Source organism: Danio aesculapii, chromosome 20 (assembly GCF_903798145.1).
Source record: "Danio aesculapii chromosome 20, fDanAes4.1, whole genome shotgun sequence".
Taxonomy (NCBI): Eukaryota; Metazoa; Chordata; class Actinopteri; order Cypriniformes; family Danionidae; genus Danio; species Danio aesculapii.
This window is the reverse complement of record NC_079454.1, coordinates 47,024,938-47,048,171: the sequence shown is the minus strand read 5'-3', so window position 1 is coordinate 47,048,171 and position 23,234 is coordinate 47,024,938. Positions and strand designations below refer to the sequence as shown.

General features: G+C 36.8%; 1 protein-coding gene across 1 annotated transcript in view; it reads right to left on the bottom strand.

Annotated features, from left to right (window-relative positions):
- Positions 1–23,234, bottom strand: part of adgrg11 (adhesion G protein-coupled receptor G11) — a 59,458-nt gene that overhangs the window by 35,744 nt on the left and 480 nt on the right. Inside the window, exons 2-3 of the mRNA XM_056481349.1 lie at positions 20,038–20,213; positions 6,440–6,591 (exon numbers count right to left, since the gene is read on the bottom strand). Of these exons, the coding sequence (XP_056337324.1) occupies positions 6,440–6,591; positions 20,038–20,213 (328 nt within the window). The remainder of the gene's footprint in view (positions 1–6,439; positions 6,592–20,037; positions 20,214–23,234) is intronic.

Genomic DNA, 23,234 nt, shown 5'->3' with positions numbered 1-23,234 from the left:
CTCTAGGTGAACTCATACCCATATTATTATTCACAGGAACCAATGTTCTGGTGGGAGTTTACACAACTCTCTAATCCGCTGAGCTATACTCACTCATCGCACCACTGCAGCAACAGTGTCTCTCTAGCTGAGCTCCTATCCACTTCCATCTTAACATTCCTGTGAGAGCATCCATAACACTCCAGACACTGACTATCAATGCACCTCTGCAGCCGCAGAGTCACTCCGCCGAGCCTCATTCTCCCTCTGCACCACTGCCGCAGCAGTGACGCTCTGCCTGAGCTTACATACATGTCCATTTAGTCATTCACTACTGATACACTCAGTACTGATACACTACTGATACACTCCCCAGCACTGCCAAAGCAATTAAATCGTCTCTGCGGAGGCGTATTTCCCCTCCAATATTGACTTCCATTGCACCTCTTCAGTAGCAGAGATGCTCCGCTGAGCTTCATTCTCCTCTGCACCACTGCTGCTGCACCACGCTCTGCCTGAGCTGATGTCCACTATCATTCATCCATACCATTACTGACACACCCCCAGCACTGTCAAAGCAGTTAAAACACTTCAGCAGAAGCGTATTTTTTACCTTTTATTATTGACTTCCATCGCACCTCTGCACAACAGAGATGCTGCGCTGAGCTTCATTCCCCTTTGCACCACTGCAGCAGCAGTGACGCTCTGCCTGAGCTCATTCACTTCCAATTTTTCATACTGATACACTACTCAGCTCTGCCACAGTAGTTAAAACGCCTCTGTGGACACATAGTTACCCTTCAATATTTCCATGATACTGACACTCACCGCACCTCTGCAGCAGGAGAGACACTGCTGAACTTTATCACTACATTTCACAACTGCCATAGTAAGCCTCTCAGACAACAGAGCTTATGCAAACCTGCTTTAAATCATTACATTCACCACACTCTCCCACCTGGTCAATGCAATAAATACTGCCACGGGAGCACACATAGTTGTACATATTCAGCCAGTGTACATGCCTGCCAGTACACCACTTCAGTAGCAGCGGCCACTCTTATCTCACCCACACTGGTCCCATTTTGCTCCTAGAAGCCTTTTCTAGTACTACCTTTTTAACACTTTATACCCAGCAGCCGGATATTGCATTGATCTTCATTGCCTTTTGGGGGGGTTCTTCAAATACGTGGCTGCTATTTTCGGGAGTTGTCAAGATCTACCTGAGCTCAAAGCTCCCCTCTCGCCCTGCAAACGGGAGGGAGCCCAGGGCTCAAGGACCTTTTGAGCTCAGGACTCTCTACCGGGACAGCATGCCAAACTTGCTCAAAATCAATCATCAGCTAAGTGTGAACTCTTGAAGTGAAGTTTATTTATAAACTAATTTCGAGAGGATCACGTCATTAGGATTGAACACGGCTAGTTCTGCATTAACTATGTATGTACCAATGTACCAATCAGATGATTTCTAACCCACTATAAAGAGCCAGGGTTTCTCAATACAGTCATCTTCGATTTGAAGAATCCTCCCTTTCACCCCTACTCCTCCACCTTTCCCTTCATAGGGCAGCACGGGGGCCCAGTGGTTAGCACTGTTGCCTCACAGCAAGAACGTCACCGGTTCTAATCCTTTAACAGGCCGGCTGTCGTTTCTCTGTGAAGTTAGCATGTTCTTCCCGTGTTAGCGTTGGTTTCCCCCGGGTTCTCCAGTTTCCTCCCACATTCCAAAAACATGGACTACAAGTGAATTGATCAATCTAAATTTAGCACTACAGTTAAACTCTCATCCAGCAGCATATCTCTTCATAGCAATCATTTTAGTCATCAGCTCTTATCAAAAAGGGGGAGTTGTCGAGATCTACCTGAGCTCAAAGCTCCCCTCTCGCCCTCCAAAAGGGAGGGAGCCCAGGGCTCAAGGACCTTTTGAGCTCAGGGCTCTCTCCTGGGACAGCATGCCAAACTTGCTTATAATCAATCATCAGCTAAGTGTGAACTCTTGAAATCCATTTAGCTGCAGATAACAATACATTACTAACTCAACAGTACTTAATAGAAAATATGCTATCTAAAATATATACAGTTGAAGTCAGAATTATTAGCTCCCCTTAAACACCCTTGTACGGCTCCCTCGTAGCAGAGCGAGGGCTGGAGCTGGCGAGCGCAGGTGAGGAGCTGGGTTTCAACAGTAAGGAGACTGCGCAGATCAAAGGATAAGCAAAATAAAGTTAAATAACGAATCAGGTAACTGGACTAGACTAGACTGGAATTAAAGTAAGGTTTTCTTAGAGCGAGAGAATGTCCATACTGTAGGCTTTGATAAACACAATAATCTGACAAAGTGTAACGAGACAAGGCAGGTATACGTAGAGAGGTGAATTGGATCAAATAGAAACAGGTGAGTAAACCTGCGGTCACACTAGAGTTGTGTGTGTTAAATTCTGTTGTACGGCGCTGCGAAAAGGGGCGGGATTAAACAAGATTATTAGACATTAAAAAAAATTCTGTACAGAGAGGTCCTGTTTTGATCCTCGATTGATCTCATGCAGTCAAGTGATGCGATTTCGCAGGTCAGAGTTCACCAAGCTTGACCTTGCTTTTCCGGTCTGACGCATTCGCGTGCGTATGAATGGAAGTCTATGGGGAGAAAAGTCCAGTGTGACCGCAGCTTTATGCATGCGCGCCAGCACTGATTGTAAGGGGGAACAACTGAAGTGAACAACAGACTCATGACATAACCTGCCTAGTTAACCTAATTAACCTACTTAAGCCTTTAAATGTCACTTTAAGCTGTATAGAAGTGTCTTGAAAAATATCCAGTCAAATATTATTTACTGTCATCATGACAAAGATAAAATGAATCAGTTATTAGAAATGAGTTATTAAAACTATCATGTTTAGAAATGTGTTGAAATAAATCTTCTCTCAGTTAAACAGAAATTGGAAAAAAAATAAACAGGGGGCTAATAATTCAGGGGGCTAATAATTCTGACTTCAACTGTATATAAATGCTTAAGAAAGGATAAATGGCCTAGATGCTTAGACATTAACTTGGATAATTGTGGTAAATTGTACTTATTTTATTTTATATGCATAAGTATTAGCTTCTGAAAGGCAAAAAAATTATATTGGATTCACGATATTTAAGAACAGCTTACACCAGCAGACTGTTTTGGGAATTAAAACAGTACTGATGGTTTTTACTAAACAGGAGTAGAGAAAAATACTGCTGAAAAAGAGTGGACAAATCCAAAGGGGTTTTTCAGTCAGATTAAAATTTTATAGGAGGTAAGTATGAATCCCCAATACAATTTGCTAATGCTTGCGTCCCTTAAACTATGAGAGTTTATGCCATTTTCAAATTCCAAAAACATGTCTTGAAATGACTGCAGTTGTTGCTGAAGGAGGAAGCACTGGAGAGAACAGAGGGCATGTTGTGTAAGGTCAAAGATTTTTTCATTCATTCATTTTCTTTTCGGCTTAGTCCCTTTATTAATTCGGGGTTGCCACAGCGGAATGAACCGCCAACTTATCCAGCACATGTTTTACGCAGCGGATACCCTTCCAGCCGCAACCCATTTCTGGGAAACATCCATACACACTCATTCATACTCATACACTACAGACAATTTAGCCTACCCAATTCACCTGTACCGCATGTCATTGGACTGTGGGGGAAACCGGAGAATCCAGAGGAAACCCACGCAAACGCAGGGAGAACATGCAAACTCCACATAGAAACGCCAACTGACCCAGCCGAGGCTCGAACAAGCGACCCAGCGACCTTTTTACTGTGAGGCGACAGTACTACCTACTGTGCCACCAATATAAAACTATACTTTTGTTTAATGTGTACCAAGGTTGCTTCAGTAAAAATCAGCTGTGCCCCAGTAAAGGCTTTGAGATACGATTTACTTTATGCAAGTGTATTCATTTAGAGTGGTAATTCCAAAAGACGTTAGGTGCCATTCACATTTGGCATCTTTTGCATGCTTAAATTTGTTATTCTCTTTCTGCAACCGAAACAACCCTGGTGAAAGCAAACTGACGCAGCATGCGTGCAGAAAACCATTCCCAAGCATATGGGGTGGTTCGCCCAGGGTGCAATTTAAACTAGAACTGAATTATGCTAGTTGATAAGAAATGTGATGCTATATCTTTGTTATTTATTTGTTTCTATAACAGGTAATCCTTGTGAAAACATTTTCATTGAAAATATTGATGTTTTAAAACAACTATGTAACAATAAGTTTATAAAGAATGCTCTCTGTTCGTTGTCTCTACCTACAGCAAGATATTTTTGGCTTTCATTATTTGCTAATATTTCTTGGGTTAAAGCTTGTAGGTTGACAAATAAGTATTGTTTAAATAACAAAACTAAAGAGGTGTCATTCAAAATACTCCATAGAATGTATCCTGCTAAACATGTTTTGGAAACATTTAAACTTAATATTTCATATATGTGTGAATTTTGTGGTCAAGAAAAAGAATCAATTTTGCATCTTTTTTTCATTGTATTTACTCAAGAATATTTTGGAAAGATTTGGAATTGTTTATTAACAAAAAAAGGAGTATAAGATAGAATTTGGTTTATTTGATGTACTGTTTTATTCTAATAATGAGAACGTGAACTGTAAAGGACAATATATTTTTAATTTGTTTATGCTGTTAGGAAAATACCATATACATAAGAAAAAGAGGGCTCAATGTAAACCAAACTTTACATATTTTGTGAATGACTTCAAAGTATATATAAATCTTTTAGGACAATCACAAAACAAAAAAGCACTGAAAACATGGAATGCTCTGAAAACATTTAATTTCATGTAAATGTAATTTAATTTCATTTTTTATATATATTTTTATTTACTTTCAGAAACTATGTGAAATGTAATACCTCTTGTTCTTGTGGCATTGAGTTAAAAAAAAAACATAATTGATAATCACGTTTTGGCGAGCCATGGCATAACCAAGAAAAAGGAAAATCAACAGTAAGTGCAGGAAATTTCAGTCATGTTGTGGCAAAGAATATTTCTTCACAGAGGTCAGAGAGAAATGTGTCTGTTTAATTTGCCAGGAATCAGTTGCACTAATGAAGGAATATAATATTAAAAGACATAATGAAACAAAACATTTTTTCATCAATAAGTAAAACAATTAGCAGCTGCGCTATCAGCTCAACAACAGCAGTTTTTTCGTGCTAATAAAGTGCAAGAAAATTCTACGCTGGCTAGTTTTGAGGTACCTCAGCTAATCGCACAGCATAGGACACCCTGATGAGTGTTGCAACTGTAGTTTGCTCAGAGAAGATTCAAGATTTTAAAAACGGAAGTCTTTCTAGAAACACAGTTGGACGACGAAATTGAATAATTCCATAATAATACACACACACACACACACACACACACACACACACACATATATATATATATATATATATATATATATATATATATGTGTGTGTCTGTGATGTAAAATCTAGCCCGGGACAATGTTTATTTTTTTGCATCTGGCCCTCGACCCAAAAAGTTTGGACACCCCTGCTTAAAAAGCTTCATAGTCACAAACTGCTGTTTACATAAAACTTAAACTGGCCTTAAGCAAAATCTATCTGCTCATTTGAAATCAGAGGCAAACGATGCATTTAATCATAATTCAAACATACCTATAGCGTTAGGTTATTATTATTTTATAATTTTTTTTTATTTTGCATCTGCAGTCACAATAACAGACGATTAATGTTTTACAGGGCGACAGTTATGAATTATTTTGCCCTGAGAAATATAAAAAAAAATATGCTATGTGAAAAATCTTTGTGTTTTTGTTTCTGGAAACTTTTGCTGATTAGATGTTGAATACTTTAAAGCGTCGGACTCGCCAACTGCTGTTTACATGAACGTTTAAACAAAATGAATGACAATTAAAGTCTAAGAAATGACAAAAGCAATAAAACACATTTGCTTATATTTGTTGGCTTATTTTAAGTAACCAAGTTACATGTAACACCTAAAGTCATTTTAATTTATTGCTATAATCATCAAGACATTGATTTGAAGTGCAAACAGTTTTTCAGATTGCAAATAAACCACGTAACCACACATAAATATGGATGATACTACTAATAATGAAATGTACCACTCATGTTTGATTGAAAACATATCAGCGCTCGAGGAAAATTGGACAGCCAGAATAATGGAGGAGAATTAAATGTTTTTATCCTGTAAAATTGAGCATTTCAGATTTCAAACTCATGTCAATACAATGTAAAGTTATACTTAGTCACAACATAAACATGTAAATTAAGCAGCTGCTGTTGTTCAAATGGATTTAAAGAAATGTGAAATTGATCATATTAGCAGTGCTATATTTAATTTCAGCACAACCAAAAATCCTGAAATTAAATTAATTTTATTCCCCAAGTTATTTTTCTCCACACAAATGCCAACTGAAAGAAACCTCTTACCTGCTGAAGGGGAGCCGACTCTTTCCAAAAACTTGTGTGTACTTGGTGTTCCAAACAACAGACAACGATGGTACACGATTTTGCATATAGCATTTCCTCCCAGTCACTGTGGTTTTCTGTTTCTCTATAACACATTTCTGGATGCAAAGCAGCTGGAACAGAACAGTGGGATAACATACAGTTACTGTGAATGGCCATTTCCTTTATTAATAGAAGATCCTACTGTGTGACATGAATCATCAAAAATCTTGGGCAAATATTTCATGATTGTAAAGTAATTGATCTCATCCTGATCCCGAAGTATTTTCATGGACCGCATCCTCCCACATCCCTAACTTTTCTATTGATTCGTTTCTATTGTTCAATAAAATACAAGGTTCATGTTTTCTAAGTAGCACTAAAAACTAAAACTCCCAAGCTTAAATAAAAGATTTATATTATTATTGTTACTTTAAGTAAATGGACCAATTATGATAGAGATTCTTTAAATAATGAAACTCTGGCCCTAAGCAAAATTAATTTGCTCATTTGAAATCACACCATAATCATCATAATTCAAACATATAGCGTAAGGTTGTTATTGATTTATAAATTTTTTGTAATTTGAGGTTTGTGGGCCGCACTGTCATGTCACAGCAAGTAGGTCGCTGGTTCGAGTCCCAGCTGGGTCAGTTGGCATTTCTGTATTGAGTTTGCATGTTCTCCCTGTGTTCATGTGGGTTTCCTCCAGGTGCTCCGGTTTCCCCCACAGTCCAAAGACATGCACCACTGGTGAATTGGGTAAGCTAAATTGTCTGTAGTGTATGAGTGTACTGTGTGAGAGTGTATGGGTGTTTCCCAGTATTGGGTTACAGCTGAAAATTATGCCGGAATAGTTAGCGGTTCATTCCGCTTTGGTGACCCCTGATATATAAGGGACTAAGCCGAAGGAAAATGAATGAATGAATGAATTTGAGGTTTATTTTGCATCTGCAGTCACTGGACTGATGACAAAAAAGTCCTGCTAAAATTTATAAAACAACCGAACAATCCATAATTACAGTGGCCGAGAGAGCTTAGAGCACTGCAATTTAAGAAAACAAATGCAATTACAAAAACACCAGCAAATTAAGAAACGATCTTCATCAGATTGACAGCACACGTGTTGCAAATTCACTGAAGAAACGTGCTGCATTTTAAACACGCTGCTATTAAAACATTTCACATTTAATCATCAGTTTATTTAGGCTAATAATTTACAAAAGACAATGGAATCGTGTGATTAGGATATTAATTAACAAAAAAAATTAATAACACTTTTAAAAGACCACCAATCACTTCACTGAGCAACAGTCACGACATAATAACACATCCATATTAATAATAACATGTCCGTCATGTTTTTGGGTCCCCTTAAAATATTTCAGTTGTCTTACGTGGATATTTGCAAATGTTGACAAAACTCTGCGCATTTCTTCACTTGTTTGTGTTGTGACAAAACTCTGTGCATTTCTTCACTTGTTTGTGTTGTGACAAAATTCTGTGCATTTCTTCACTTGTTTGTGTTGTGACAAAATGAAGTGCATTTCTTCACTTGTTTGTGTTGTGACAAAATGAAGTGCGTTTCTTCAGATGTTTGTGCTGTGAGAATTTGCAACATGTGTGGTGTCAAACTGATATAGATCGTTTCTTAATTTTTTTAATAACAATTTTTTAGGGTTGTTTCACCTTTATGACAGGACAGTAGAAAATTCAGACAGTAAAGCATTGAGAGCAGAGAGAGGGGAAGGAACGGCAAAGGACCTCGAGCCAGGAATTGAACTCGGGGCGCCGTGAACACGTTGGTGCTATATGTCAGCGCGCAGTACCACTAGGCTACTGGCGCCGACAAATCGTTTCTTAATTTTCTGGTGTTTTTGTAATCGCATGTGTTTTCTTAAATTGCAGCACGTTAAGCACTATTACATACATAATAAATGCAAGCTTCAGAATACATCTAAAGTTTACATCAATCCTAAAAAAATATTAATCCTTCAAAAATGTAAGCTATACCTAAAACCAGCAGATTAATATCTCAGTCAAATGCTAACGCAACTATCAGATAAAATAACCAGTAAATATAAATATGCGGGCAAAGGCAATATAAGAGGTAACAGTACACTGTAAAAACTTAAATGACAAAATGTTTTAATGTTACTTTAACTTAATTTAATAAGTTAATCAGGTTTCAACTAATTTTTTGTGTAGCTACACAAAGTTTAACAAGACATTTTTACTCAGTTTCACTGATTTAAGTTGAGATGACTAGAAAAGTTCATTTAATTCAACTAAATAATTGAAGGCAGGAAGATTTTTTTTACATTGTAGCATTGATCATTCAATCAGTATGCAACTAAATAACCTTATGTATAAGCAGAAAAGACAAGACAATATAATTTAGATTGCAAAATTATTGTTGTCAATTCTGGTTTTCAATTAACCACTTCTTTAAGTGAAAATTGAAAAAATAAAAAGATGTAAGCATTAAAATTTGTAATAAAAGTTGATGGAGTTCACAATAGTTATTGTTCCAAAGACACTAAACAAATGGTGCACTTCAATGGTACATGATTTTGCATATAGCATAATTTACACATTACATTAAAAAAGTCTCTATAATGTATGCGTGCGATTAAGTATTTCTCTGTCAATCACACTGATCCAATCAAAATTATCTGTCATCTTTAATAATTAAGAATCATTTCTGTACATGGCTGTATTTAATGCCACATGGACTGTAACAGGTTTTATATTCAAACACATATATTTTCAAATGAAAAAATCATTTTATAAAGTCTACATTCATGCGCAAAAAGTAAAGTTTACACAAAAATGAATATTGACTCGCCATGTATTCACCCCAACAGGTCCTAAAGCTTTATTAGTATCTTTTTCTGTTGAACCAAAAACAAGATATTTTGAAGAATGTTTGAAAACTTGTAGCCACTGGCATCCACAGTAGGAACAAAAGACACTTTGGAAGTCAATTGCTACCAGTTTCTGACATTCTTCAAAATATCTTATTTTGTGTTCAACAAAAATTCCCTTTCTACATTGTCACAGATAATTCATTCATTCATTCATTTTTCCTTTGGCTTAGTCCCTTATTTATCAGTGGTCGCCACAGCGAAATGAACCACCAACTATTCCAGCTTGTGTTTTACATAGCGGATGCCCTTCCAGCCGCAACCCAATACTGGGAAACACCCATACACACTCATTCACACACACACTCATATACTTCGGACAATTTAGTTCATCCAGTTCACCAATAGTGCATGTCTTTGGAGTGTGAAGGGACACCAGAGCACCCGAAGGAAACCCACATGAACATGGGGAGAACATGCAAACTCCACACAGAAATGCCAACTGGCCCAGCTGGGACTTGAACCAGCGACCTTCTTGGTGTGAGGCGACACTGCTGACCACTGAGCCACCGTGTCACCCTACAAATAACTACAAAATAAATATGTATATTTTTATAAGCAGGCTTGTCTAACATGTGAAATAAACTGCTGATTTCAACATTCTTTCATAGTCAGCCCATTTAATATATGTGCCTATAAAGAACTATCAAAAATAAACCTTTGCATGGATTTTATTCTACATTTATTACTATTTTATTATTTAAAATGTCGGATGTTCCAGTACACAGTGATGTTATTTTAAATGAGGCTTTATGTAAAATGAATAATGATAAAAGCGATACCATCTTGTTCTTAGAAACATAAATTAGAAAGAAATAGGTTCATGATAAGTAACTAGTACATAAGGAAACAGTAAAGAGAAGCGTTGTATTCATATCAAGATTTCCCTAGCTCATCTGTTTAACAAATGAGTTGCTTTGCTACTGAAAATATCAGTATTACAAAAGAAACCTTGTAGGTTTGCAGTGACGTGATGAACACATATCAAGCAGCTCTCTGTTTAACTGAAGCATAGTATATACAGTGTAGTACACATTTACATAGTATGTGTGATGAAGATTAAGAATATTTAAATCTGTAATGCACAAGACACATTACTGTAAAAACACGGCGTGTGAATGATCTATAAAATACTGACAGGCTTCAGAAATGTACTGTTGCTATTATTAAAAGTGACATTTTACCTTATAAATACATGCACTTTCATTCATTTTTCTTCGGCTTAGTCTCTATTTCAGAGGTCGCCACAGCTGTATGAACCTCCTTGACAACAGTCTTATATAACACCAATACCAAAACAATGGTGAAAGGTCACATTAAAATGCTTTGTTGAGTTCTTATGCCTGTCATTGGCAGCATGGTGGCTCAGTGGTTAGAACTGTCACTTCACAGCAAGAAGGTTGCTGGTTCGAATCCCGGCTGGGTCAGTTGGCATTTCTGTGTGGAGTTTACATGTTCTCCCCGTCTTGATGTGGGTTTCCTCCGGGTGCTCCAGTTTCCCCCACAGTAAAGTAAAATTGGCTGCAGTGTATGTGTGAATGAGTGTGTATGGGTGTTTCCCAGCATTGGGTTGTGAATAGATGGGCATCTGCTGCGTAAAACATATGCCGGAATAGTTGGCGTTTCATTCCGCTGTGGTGACCTCTGAAATAGAGATTAAGCTGAAGGATATTGAATGTATAAATGCTTGTCAAGTTTGTCAAATGTTTTCAAAGACATATTGCTTTGCAGTCACCCCTCAACACAGTCAGTGTTTGTTATCATAAGAAAAAGCAATGCCTATAGTGCATTTATGAGTCTAAATATGGTCATTTCCTATCAATATATCACCATCATGGGGAAAAAATAAGGCTGACATGTACATTTGCAATTGTGCAATACATATCTTTGAAAGCGGATTAATTGAAATTAATTGAAGTTAATTAAAGTTGAATAATTGAAATTATCTTCATTGAGATCTACCTGAGCTCAAACTCCCCTCTCGCCCTGCAAATGAGAGGGAGCCCAGGGCTCGAGGATCTAATAAGCTCAGGGCTGTCTCCCGGGACAGCATGCTGATTATTATCAGTAGTATATTAGTAGAAATGTGTTTGTCTGGTATGCTTTTAAAATGAAATAAATATTAGAACTGTAACTACTTTTAGTATCTGCTTCCTGCTTCGCTACTGTTCGGACGTCTTTGCCTACAGCTCCGCTCTCTGCTCACTTGCTTTTATATCTTAAACCCTAATTTAACTTGAGCCTATCAGCACAGTGCTCAAACGACACAGCTTGAAGATCAGCATCGATTCTACAAACTTTCTGGAATATAGCTTTACTAACAAGAGGGGAATTATCGTCTAAACAATCCTCCCGCTACCAGCTATCAGCTGCTCACATTCCTGAGACGGGAAAACACGGCTGTGAAAATGCCTCTGGATCGGATTAATTCAGATTCTCACTGCTGTACAAACTGCCACAAACTTCTACAAAAGATTGCAGTTCTTGAAACAAAGTTACTTGCGATCCAACCAGAACTGCAGCGTCATTGTGGACGCTCACAGCAAATAGCCGGTGAGTCCCATAAATCTATTCCTACCACTATTTCGAGCACTGAAAAACAGATTAAAACTGTGGAAAATGAGTATTGGCATAAACAAGGTGCGAGACCAAAGGGTACTCACAGGGTCAGATCACACGCTGCCGCATTAGCGTCCTCTACCCCAAATACAGCTCGGACTCAAATACAGCTTGAGAACAGATATGAAGTACTGAGTAATATGGGTGAAGAATCCCCAAATGCAGTCAGACAGAGATCGCATGACTCAGCAGCTAACTCTGCATGGAACAGAGGCTCAAGGCCGACTAGACAGCGGCATTCTGCTCCGATCGCACCTGAGATTTTTCTCTTCTTTTTAATTCTTTTATAACACATTTTATCTGCTTTTATTTTATTTTATTTCTATTTTTACCATTTCTATTAATTGTTTTTATTTCTCTTATACTTGTTTCTTTTATTCCTGTTTATGTAAAGCACTTTGAATTGCCACTGTGTATGAAATGTGCTATATAAATAAACTTGCCTTGCCTTGCCTTTTATTAATTTTCCTTCGGCTTAGTCCCTTTATTTATCAGGAGTCACCACAGCAGAATGAACTGCCAACTTATCCAACACGTTTTACACAGCAGATGCCCTTTCAGCTGCAATGCAGTACTGGGAAACACCCATACACTCTTACATGCACACGCATACACTACGGCCAATTTAAATTATTTAATTCGCCTATACCACATGTCTCTGGACTTGTAGGGGAAACCGGAGCACCCAGAGGAAACCCACGCCAACACAGGGAGAACATGCAAACTCCACACAGAAATGCCAACTGATCTACCAGGGACTCGAACCAGTGACCTTCTTGCCACAGTGCTAACCACTGTGCCACAGTGTCGCCCTAACTACTCTCAATATCTATATTTGTATTTATTAGATTATGTAAATATTTAATATCTTGCATTAATTAGATATGAGCTCATTTGCATATAAACAACTTTTTTGTTGGAAGAAAACTTGCAAGGTAAAACATTCCTAATGATTTACAAGTCACCAGGAATTACTGGAAATCTAGTTTGTTTTTAAGATTGACTTCCGTATGTATACATATGTATATATCTCTTTAGCCCGTTTTGTTCTCACTGGTTATATGTTACAAAAAATTCAATAAAAAAGAATCAAGAGTTAACACTTAGATGATGATTGGTAATAAGCTTGCTTGGCATGCTGTCCTGGGACAGAGCCTGAGCTAATAAGATCCTCGAGCCCTGGGCTCCTTCCTGTTAGCAGGGTGAGAGGGGTGCTTTTAAGCTCAGGCACATGTCGATGACCTCCCCCGACTTATTTCTGGCTAATGGAAGATATAAGATGTCTAAGGAGATATATGGCTTGCTAAAAGCTAGACTATGATGGCAACTTGGTATGTTCAATTACTTAGGTTGCGTGTTTTGGGGAATGTGGGAGGAAACCGGAAAACCTGGGGAAAACCCACATGAGCACGGGGAGAACGAGCAAACTCATAGCACAGAAATGTCAACTGGTCTAGTAGGGACTTTAACCAGAGACATTCTTGCTGTGAGGCTACATTGCTAATCACTGGGCCACTGTGTCATGTATCTAGAAAGAAGGAGTAGGGGTGGATGGGGGGGATTCTTCAAGATGATTCTTCAAATTTGCAGATGACACCACAGTGATTGGTCTAATCAGCAATAATGATGAGACTGCCTACAGGGAGGAGATACAGCATCTGGCCACTTGGTGCACCGACAATAATCTGCTCCTTAACACCAGCAAGACCAAGGAGCTCATTGTGGACTTCAGGAAGGGACGAACAGGCTCGCATGATCCCATCCACATTAATGGGATGGCCGTTGAGCCTGTCTCATCCTTCAAGTTCCTGAGGACCCACATCTCTAAGGACCTTTCCTGGACCACCAACACCTCCAGCCTGGTCAAGAAGGCTCACCAGCGCCTATTCTTCTTGAGGCAACTTAAGAAGAACCAGCTTTCATCAGCCGTCTTGGTGAACTTCTACCGCTGCACAATAGAAAGCATCCTGACCAACTGCGTCACAGTCTGGTATGGAAGCTGCTCTGTTGCTGAGCGTAAGGCACTGCAGCGGGTAGTAAAAACTGCCCAACGCATCACAGGGACTACACTGCCAGCCATTGAGGACATCCAGAAGAAACACTGTCTGCGCCGAGCACGCAGTATTCTTAAGGACACCTCTCACCCTGCTCACAGACTGTTTTCTCTCCTGCCTTCCGGCAGGCGCTTCAGGCTCCCGCGGACAAAAACCAGCAGACTGAGGAACAGCTTTTTCCCCAGAGCTGTCTTCCTTTTGAACTCTGCCCCTCACTGACTCTTTTGCCCCCCCAATACACCCCCCACACTCCTCTAACTTATACTCCTCACAATCACTGCACTATTTAACATTTGCACATTTAAAGTTTGCACATATTCATTGCACTGATTCATTTATTTGAACTGTACATACCCACAGCACATGGACATATATAATTATGTTTATCTGCACACTTCTGCTACTAATAGTATCCTGTACATATATTCATTTATTGTAAATCTGTTCATAGCTAATACAACCTGTATATAATGTTGTACATGTACATGTACATAATACATGTACATGTAATGTAGTACATCCATCTGTAAATATCACCATAGTTTTTCTATAACTGCACTTCATAACTTATACCTGTATCCTGCACTTGCTGCTATTGCACTGCTGGTTAGACCTAAACTGCATTTCGTTGCCTTGTACTTGTACATGTGTAATGACAATAAAGTTGAATCTAATCTAATCTAATCTAAAAATACACTTTCACATTCACACAAACAGTACACTACGGACACATTAGTTTATTCACCTATAGCGCATGTCTTTGGACTGCGGGGGAAACTGGAGCACCTGGAGGAAACCCACTCCGACACGTGGAGAACATGCAAACTCCACACAGAAATGCCAACTGGCCCAGCCGGGACTCGAACCAGCGATCTTCTTGCTGTAAGGCGACAGTGCTAACCACTAAGCCACTGTGCCGCCCACCACAAACCAACTTGATTTCTGTCATTCAACAGTAAGTTCTTAAATCAAATTGCATAATAAAAAGTCACTAAAAGCTGCTTCCATTGGGCTCTTGACCATTAGCTTTTATATAAGCTGCTCTGGCTGCTTTAAATGGTTATTTATTAAAGGGACAGTTCACCCAATATTTACATTTTCTCATTTAGATAAAACCTAAACACAAAACAAGATGTTCTGAAAAAAAATAGCCATCGACATCCATAGTAAAGCAAAAAAGGTGCTTAAAAACCTGTAGTACACATTATGCACTAGGCATGGGCCGGTGTAAGTTTCTGACGGTGTGATAACCTTAGATAAAAATATCACCGTTTGACGGTATTGTGATAACTGCTCTAAACACTGCTCTAACTGCCTTTTCAAATCATGTTCAATCAACTGAATTTACCACAGGTAACCTCAATGAAGCTGCTGAAACATCTCAAGAAGGATCAGTGGAAACAGAATATACCTGAGCTCAATTTAGAGCTTCATGACAAAGGCTGTGAATACTTCTGTACATGTGATTTTCAGGTGTTTATTTTTAATAAATTTGCAACAATTTCTAAAACTCTTTTTTCACATTGTCATTATGGGGTATTGTTTGTAGAATTTAGAGGAAATAAATGAATTTCATCCATTTTGGAATAAGGCTGTAACATAAAAATGTGGATAAAGTGAAGCGCTATCAACACTTTCAGGATGCACTGTATTGGTGATGTCTGTTTGTACATGTAAGAAAAATGTCAACTTAAACTGTAGATGCTTTTAAATTGAATCTGTTTGTAGTTTCTTTGTTATCTAAAAAGTCACATTAAGCTTACATTTTAATGTAATATAGTAGGGCTGCACAATATATCATTTCAGCATCGATATCCAACATTGCACATCCGCAATAGTCACATTGCAAAGATGTTAAGTCTGAATTATAGTTGACAAAAAGGTACAGAATTGTATTTAATCACTGTATCTATGTGGAATTGATATGATTTATGCAAAAAACGTTTCTTATTTAGAAAAATTGTCTTGTTTCTAGTCCAAAAATCTACATTTTAAAGCGAAAACAAGGTTATTTCACTTACTCCACGGGCATATAATTTCCTTAAAATGATTAAAAAACTCTATTTTGACATTTCTTCTGACGGTGAAATCTAAACAATACTTTTACTTGGTCTAAGACTTTTTTTAAAATATATTTAGACTTGAAACAAGACAAACAAAGTAAGAAAATTATTATTTTTATTGTGATTATTTAATTTCTGAACCTGATTCCCCAGAAATCCATCAAATAGAGCTATTCAAGCCATCTCCTGAAACTGTATTCATATCGCAATGTTTATCGCAGAAAAAATAATATCACAATATAAATTTTTTTTATATCATGCAGCCCTATAATATTGTGTGAATGTTTATAATATAATCAAATGAAGGCTGTGAGTTTACAGTGATTTGTCCATGAAATAAAATGCAATGCTGATATTCTCATGCAGTGTCATAATATTAACAATAGAGGGCGCCAAAATATTTGTTCCAAGACAATTTGTTCCAAGTAAGCAACTTCAAATGCAATGTATGTTTTTTAATTTTTAATAAGAGAAAATAGTGAGATCTGACCTCAATAAACGCACATTTTAATGTACAAGAGATCCAACCCTTACTAAATATTTATATTTGCATATTAAACATGGAAAAGGTATCAGCTCAATTGTCAGTTTAACTTAAGGTAGCATGATTTTAAAAAACATTGCTTACATTTCTATCAAATCTGAATTGTATTTTTTCATTTGTGATGGTTTATATCTTTTGAATGTTAATTCATATTCAGTAATATTGGGCAGAAGTTCAGTCTGTATGAAACAGTTACTTTATGAAATATTCAGAAGATTTAGTTCAGTGTCTGTATGAGATATCTCACATTAAGATTAAATATAATTTATAATATAGACTAGAGAGTTTATTTTTTATTAAAGTTGACTGAAAGTTGTCTTTTAAAAGAGCTTTTCTTAGGCTACTATAAGTTGTTATTTATTAAAAAGGTAGTTAAAAATGAACATTTGCTTATTTAATAAAGATTGAAGTTGGCAACCTATTTTCGATCACATAAAGACGATGGATCCTGCGGTTATTTTAGAATAGTACAACTTTTCCTTATTTTCTTTTATTATTTTTAAATATTTTATTTCCTTTTGTTTTCTTTTCTGTAATACATATAAAAGTAAAATACCTTTTACTTAATATTATTATTTATTTGCATTTTACTTTAATATTATTACTATATTTTTATGACACCTAATATGTGTGGGACAGGTTTTGTTTGTTGTCTAAAAAAAGGAAAAAGTGAAAAGCTATTTGTACTGCATGTTTCATATTAAACTATTTCAATAAAATCACCTATGAGAAAAAAAATAAAGGCTGAAAATGTACAATGATTCTTTTCCCAGAAATAAAATGCAATGCTTATATTCTGATGCCGTGTCTTGATATCAACAGTAGAGACCGCCATAACATTTGTTCCGAGACAAATAAGCGACCTCAAATATAATGTGTTTTTAATAAGAGAAAATAGTGCCAATTGAGATCTGACCTCAATGAAGACATTTTTTAACATTTCAATGTAAAATAAAACAATCTTTTCTAATTACTTTTTGCAAACAAATAAGCGGCAATTACCAAATGTAACCAATCTCAAATGTAAAGCTATTTTTTAAATAAAAGAAAATAAAGTGTAAACTACAAACAATTCATTAATCTAATATAAACGAAATATGTCCAGTCTTTTCTAAATATTAGCAAATTAATTACAGTAATTAAGTGACCTCAAATCTAATGCAATTTTTTAAGGGAAAATAAAGAGTAAATTGAGATCTGACCTCAATAAACACTGTAGGCAGCATTCTAATATAAAAGAAATCAATCCTTTCTAAACATTTGCAGATTAATTACAGTAATTAACCAACCTTAGATGTAATGCTATTTTTGAATTAAATTAAATACTGTAAATGGGTGACACAGTGGCGCAGTAGGTAGTGCTGTCACCTCACAGCAAGAAGGTCCCTGGTTCAAGCCTCGGTTGGGTCAGTTGGTGTTTCTGTGTGGAGTTTGCATGTTTTCCTCGTGTGGGTTTCCTCCGGGTGCTCCGGTTTCCCCCACAGTCCAAAGACATGCGGTACAGGTGAATTGGGTAGGCTAAATTGTACGTAGGTTATGAGTGTGTGTGGATGTTTCCCAGAGATGGGTTGCGGCTGGAAGAGCATCCGCTGCGTAAAAAATGTGCTGGATAAGTTGGCGGTTCATTCCGCTGTGGCGAACCCGGATTAATAAAGGGACTAAGCTGAAAAGAAAATATATGGAAGCGATACACAGATCCTTTTTATTGAGAAGTATTGTTGGCGATTGGATGTGTGTTGGATCAACTGGGTAGCTTTACATAAACAAAGTAAAATTAAGACCTGTTTAAAATGATTTAAGACCTACAAGACATTTTAAAACTTTTTAAGACCCCGTGGACACCCTGTCTAAGTATGTGCAGAATTATTACAGTAATTAAGAGACCTCAAATGTAAAGCTATTTTTGTAATACGGTGATCTGACCTCAATAAACACGATTTCAAGAGTTCACACTTAGCTGATGATTAATTATAAGCTTGTTGGCATGCTGTCCCGGGAGAGAGCCCTGAGCTCATAAGATCCTCGAGCCCAGGGCTCCCTCCCGTTGCAAGGCGAGAAGGGAGTTTGAGCTTAGGTAGATCTCGAGAACTCCCCCGCTGTAATAACCAATGAACAGCCAGTGATTGCTCTTGAGAGATAACTATTTACTAGGAGCATGTCTATAGTGCCGGTTTGGATTAGTCAATTAACTTATGTTGCATGTTTTTTGGCCGGTGGGAGGAAACCGGGAAACCCGGGGGAAACCCACGTGAGCACGGGGAGAAAATGCAAACTCCGCACAGAAATGTCTGCTGGTTTGGTAAAGACTAGAACCAGAGACATTCTTGCTGTGAGGCAACAGTGCTAACCACTTGGCCACCGTGTCACCCATCTAGGAAGGAGGAGGAGAAGGGGTGGATGGGGGGATTCTTCAAAACGAAGATAGCGGTGGTACGTAATCCAGGGTATTTGTAGTAGCTTAGGAGTCGTCTGATTGGTGTATTGAGAATTAGATAATGCGGATCCAGCCGCTAGCAATCATAAGCACGTGATCCTCTCAAAATTTGTTTATAACTAAACTTTACTTACAGCATTCTAATGTAAAGCTAGAAAAGTAAAGCTCATAGCAGTAGTTTTCAAGAGTTCACACTTAGCTGATGATTGATTATAAAGTGAGTTTGGCATGCTGTACCAGGAGAGAGCCCTGAGCTCATAAGATCCTTGAGCCCAGGGCTCCCTCCCGTTTGCAGGGCGAGAGGGAATTTTAAGCTCAGGTAGGTCTCGAGAACTCTCCCCTTTGTTAAGAGCTGGTGGCAGATTATAATTGCTATGTAGAGATACACTACTGGTTAAGAGCTTGACTGTAGTGCTAATTTAGATTGATCAATTTCAATTATGACACATGTTTTTGGACTATTGGAGGAAACTGGAAAACTTGGAGGAAACCCACGCAGAGCATGGGAAGAACATGTAAACTCCGCACAGAATGACAGCTGGCCTGTTAAGGATATGAACCCGTGACATTCTTGCTGTTAGGTCAATGTTGAGGAATTCTGCTATTACTATTGTTGATAACCATGTTTATTAAAAACACAATAAAGTTTAAGTCCAAAAAAAAATATTAGCAGATTATTTACAGTGATTAGATGACACACACTGTACACTGAAGCGTGTCATTTTTAGGGAATGCCTATATGACATAATCAAACCAACAGCTTCTTTCACAGCTCAGGAATGTGCACAGTTTTCTTTTCTATTTATAGAGCTGGGCTGGATGAATGTGTGGTATACTGAGGTACTGGTGGTGGGACATCTGTTTCTTTCACTGAACACTGCTCACACACACACACACACACACACAAATACACACATGCACACATATACACACACTCACCGGTTTGTAGGATACAGGTGGCTGAACACAGGAGATCCCCGGGGACCCTATTGGATGCCAGTTTGCTGACATCACCTGTCACCATCTTCCCTTTGGGCTCCGCTTCAGGACAGAAATGTATTCTTTGATGTCGAGCTGCTGTTGTTGACATCATCTCTGGGATTTCCAAAAGTTTTCTACACGCGCACACACACACAAACACACACACACACACACATGTACAAGCAAATACAGATGAAGTCAGAATTATTAGCCCTCCTGTATTTTTCTTTCTTTCCCAATTTCTGTTTAACAGAGAGAAGATTTGTTCCAACACATTTCTAAAAATAATAGATTTAATAACTCCTCTCTAATGACTGATTTATTTTATCTTTGCCATGTAAAATAATACTTTACTAGATATTTTTCAAGACATTTCTTGACAGCTTAACGCGAGATTTAAAGATTTATAGGTTAAAGTTAGGCTATTTAGGCAAGTTATTGTACAATGACGGTTTGTTTTGTAGACAATCGAAAAAATATTGCTTAAGGGGGCTAATAATATTGACCTTAAAATGGTTTTAAAAAAATTAAAAACTGCTTTTATTCTAGCCGAAATAAAACAAATAAGACTTTCTCCAGAAGAAAAAATATTATAGGAAATACTGTGAAAAATTCCTGTTAATCATCATTTAGGAAATAATTGAAAACAAAAGAGGGCTAATCATTTTGGCTTCAACTGTATATTTCTATTTATGCAGGCATACAGCATATATGTTTAATAAATAATTAGGAAAAAAGACAACTATTGTGTGATTGTGTCAGTAAGAGTCAGTAAGAGTATCAGTAAGAGTAGTTGTGGTACTCTAGGCTGCATTTACCACATTTGAACAATGAATATTTCACAGAGGTTTGAAGTTGCCACAACATTTTAATTGTTAAAACTTTACTAAAGAGGATTTTTTCCTTAAGCATTTGTTTCCCGGAGAAGTAAAAAGGGTCTACTTCTGTCACCTGTTATTTATTTTTATTCTACTTATGTATTGTTTTTGACATTATAGGGTGTAAAATGATTTAAAAACCTCCCTTGTACTTGTACTTGTTGTGGTTATCTGCAAAACTGCATTTAATTCAAGGAGTATTATTTATTTATTTATTTTTTCAGTTTGTGTTTTCATTGTTTTTATGTTGTGTAGGTTTTTTTCCCTACTCTTTTCTGTGTATGCTGTTTTATTTGTCACTTATTTTATTGTATTCTTTCTTTGTGCTTTAAAATTGAAAACCACAATTAAAAAATATTTTATAAAACATTTTTACTATAATGAAGGAAGATGTAAAGTATTTTTCAGTTATGCAAGGGTAGTAAAAAAGTGCTTCAAAGGCCAAATAGGCAATTTTTTTTTTACAATAATTAAGATTAAAGAAGTGCAAATAACCATGACCAAGCAAACCTCAAGATTAATTATTAAAATATTGATATGATGTTTTGCAGTGTTAAGAATTCCTTTAAAAGATGTATAAAATAATATGTAATACTATTATTGCACATATTTTTAAAGTATTTTTTTTCATATTCATTTAAATATAATTTATACTGATATTTGTCCTTTTTATTAGTTAAGCAATTTAAATTATATATTTTATATATATACAGTGCTCAGCATGTATGAGGCAATTTTCGAAAATTAAGATTGGTATGCATTTCTCAGTGAATAAAGATAATATATTTTGTTGCATTTGAACAAAACAGATTTATTAAACAGATATATTTATTAAAATAATATTTTAGTCACCAAACATATTTAGAAATACAAAAATACTAGATTTAAAGTCCAGCAAAGTAATGCAAAAAAAAAAATCAAACTACAAAATGTCAGCTATATTTTAAATATTCTTTATTTCTCTTTAACAAAAAGAAAAAAATAAATATTTTTTTTTATTTAATGTTTTTCTCTAACATATAAATTTGGGCTACATATTTTGACTGTTATTGTTAGATTAGCTCCAGATTTGGCTTCAGTGCTGACTAATCTAAAGTATATGCACAAATATAATATTGTAAAGCTTCCTATAGAAAATATTAATTTAAATGGAAGATTTGTGAGGGCTGTACTCATATATGCAAAGTTTATTTGAAGAGTTTTCTGAAGAGTTTTTTGAAGAGTTTCTTCTTAAGAAACTTCAGGTTTTATAGATCTATATAGAGTATTTATTTATTAAGTTTAAGGTATTCACATAATATTTGTTTTTTTATTTATAACTTAACTTTGATTTCAATTATGCAATCTATTTTAAAATGGTATTAGACTCTAAACATTAATCTTTTCAAATACCAAAATGCCAACTGACCCAGCCAAGGCTCAAACCACTGTGGGTAGGCTGTGAGGCAACAGCGCTACCCACAAAACTGAAAGATTTACCATCAAATAAATAAGTTTCCATAAAAATCAGTTCCACAAAATTTGGGAGCAAGGACTTGCTGGGTCTCCATGATGATATAACGTATAACTGTCGAAACAGAGACCTTCTACATCCTCTGAAATGCATCTTTGTAAAGTGGATTAATGAAGAACCCCCTAGTTCAAATCAATGACTGCTTTCAGTCTGTAGTATTATCCCACTTGAGGCTTTCTCCACAGCTTTGAAGAACAAACCTTTGCTATTTTATCAGACCTGGAGTCCTTTCTTTGATTATCTGGGAACCTCCAAGTCCCTAAGACTAAAAGTTTGTCTGTTAGACAAAAAAAAATGTAATCTGCATTTTGGTAAAATAACTTTGTATTCTATGTCCTTTATTATTATTATTTGTTTGTTTATTTACTTACAACTTAATTTAGTTTTATTATTCATTCATTTTCCTTTGGCTTAGTCCCTTTATTCATCAGGGGTTGCCACATCAGAATGAACTGCCAACTTATCCAGAATATGTTTTACACAGCGGATGCCCTTCCAGCTGCAACCCAGTACTGGGAAACACCCATACACTCTTGCATTCACACACATACACTATGGCCAATTTAGTTTCTTCAATTGCTCTATAGCGCATGTCTTTGGACTGTGGGGGAAAACGGAGCACCCGAAGGAAACCCACATCAAAATGGGGAGAACATGCAAACTCCACACAGAAATGCCAACTGGCCCAGCCGAGGCTTGAACCAGAGACCTTCTTGCTGTGAGGCGACATTGCTAACCACTGAGCCACCGTGCCACTTAGTTTT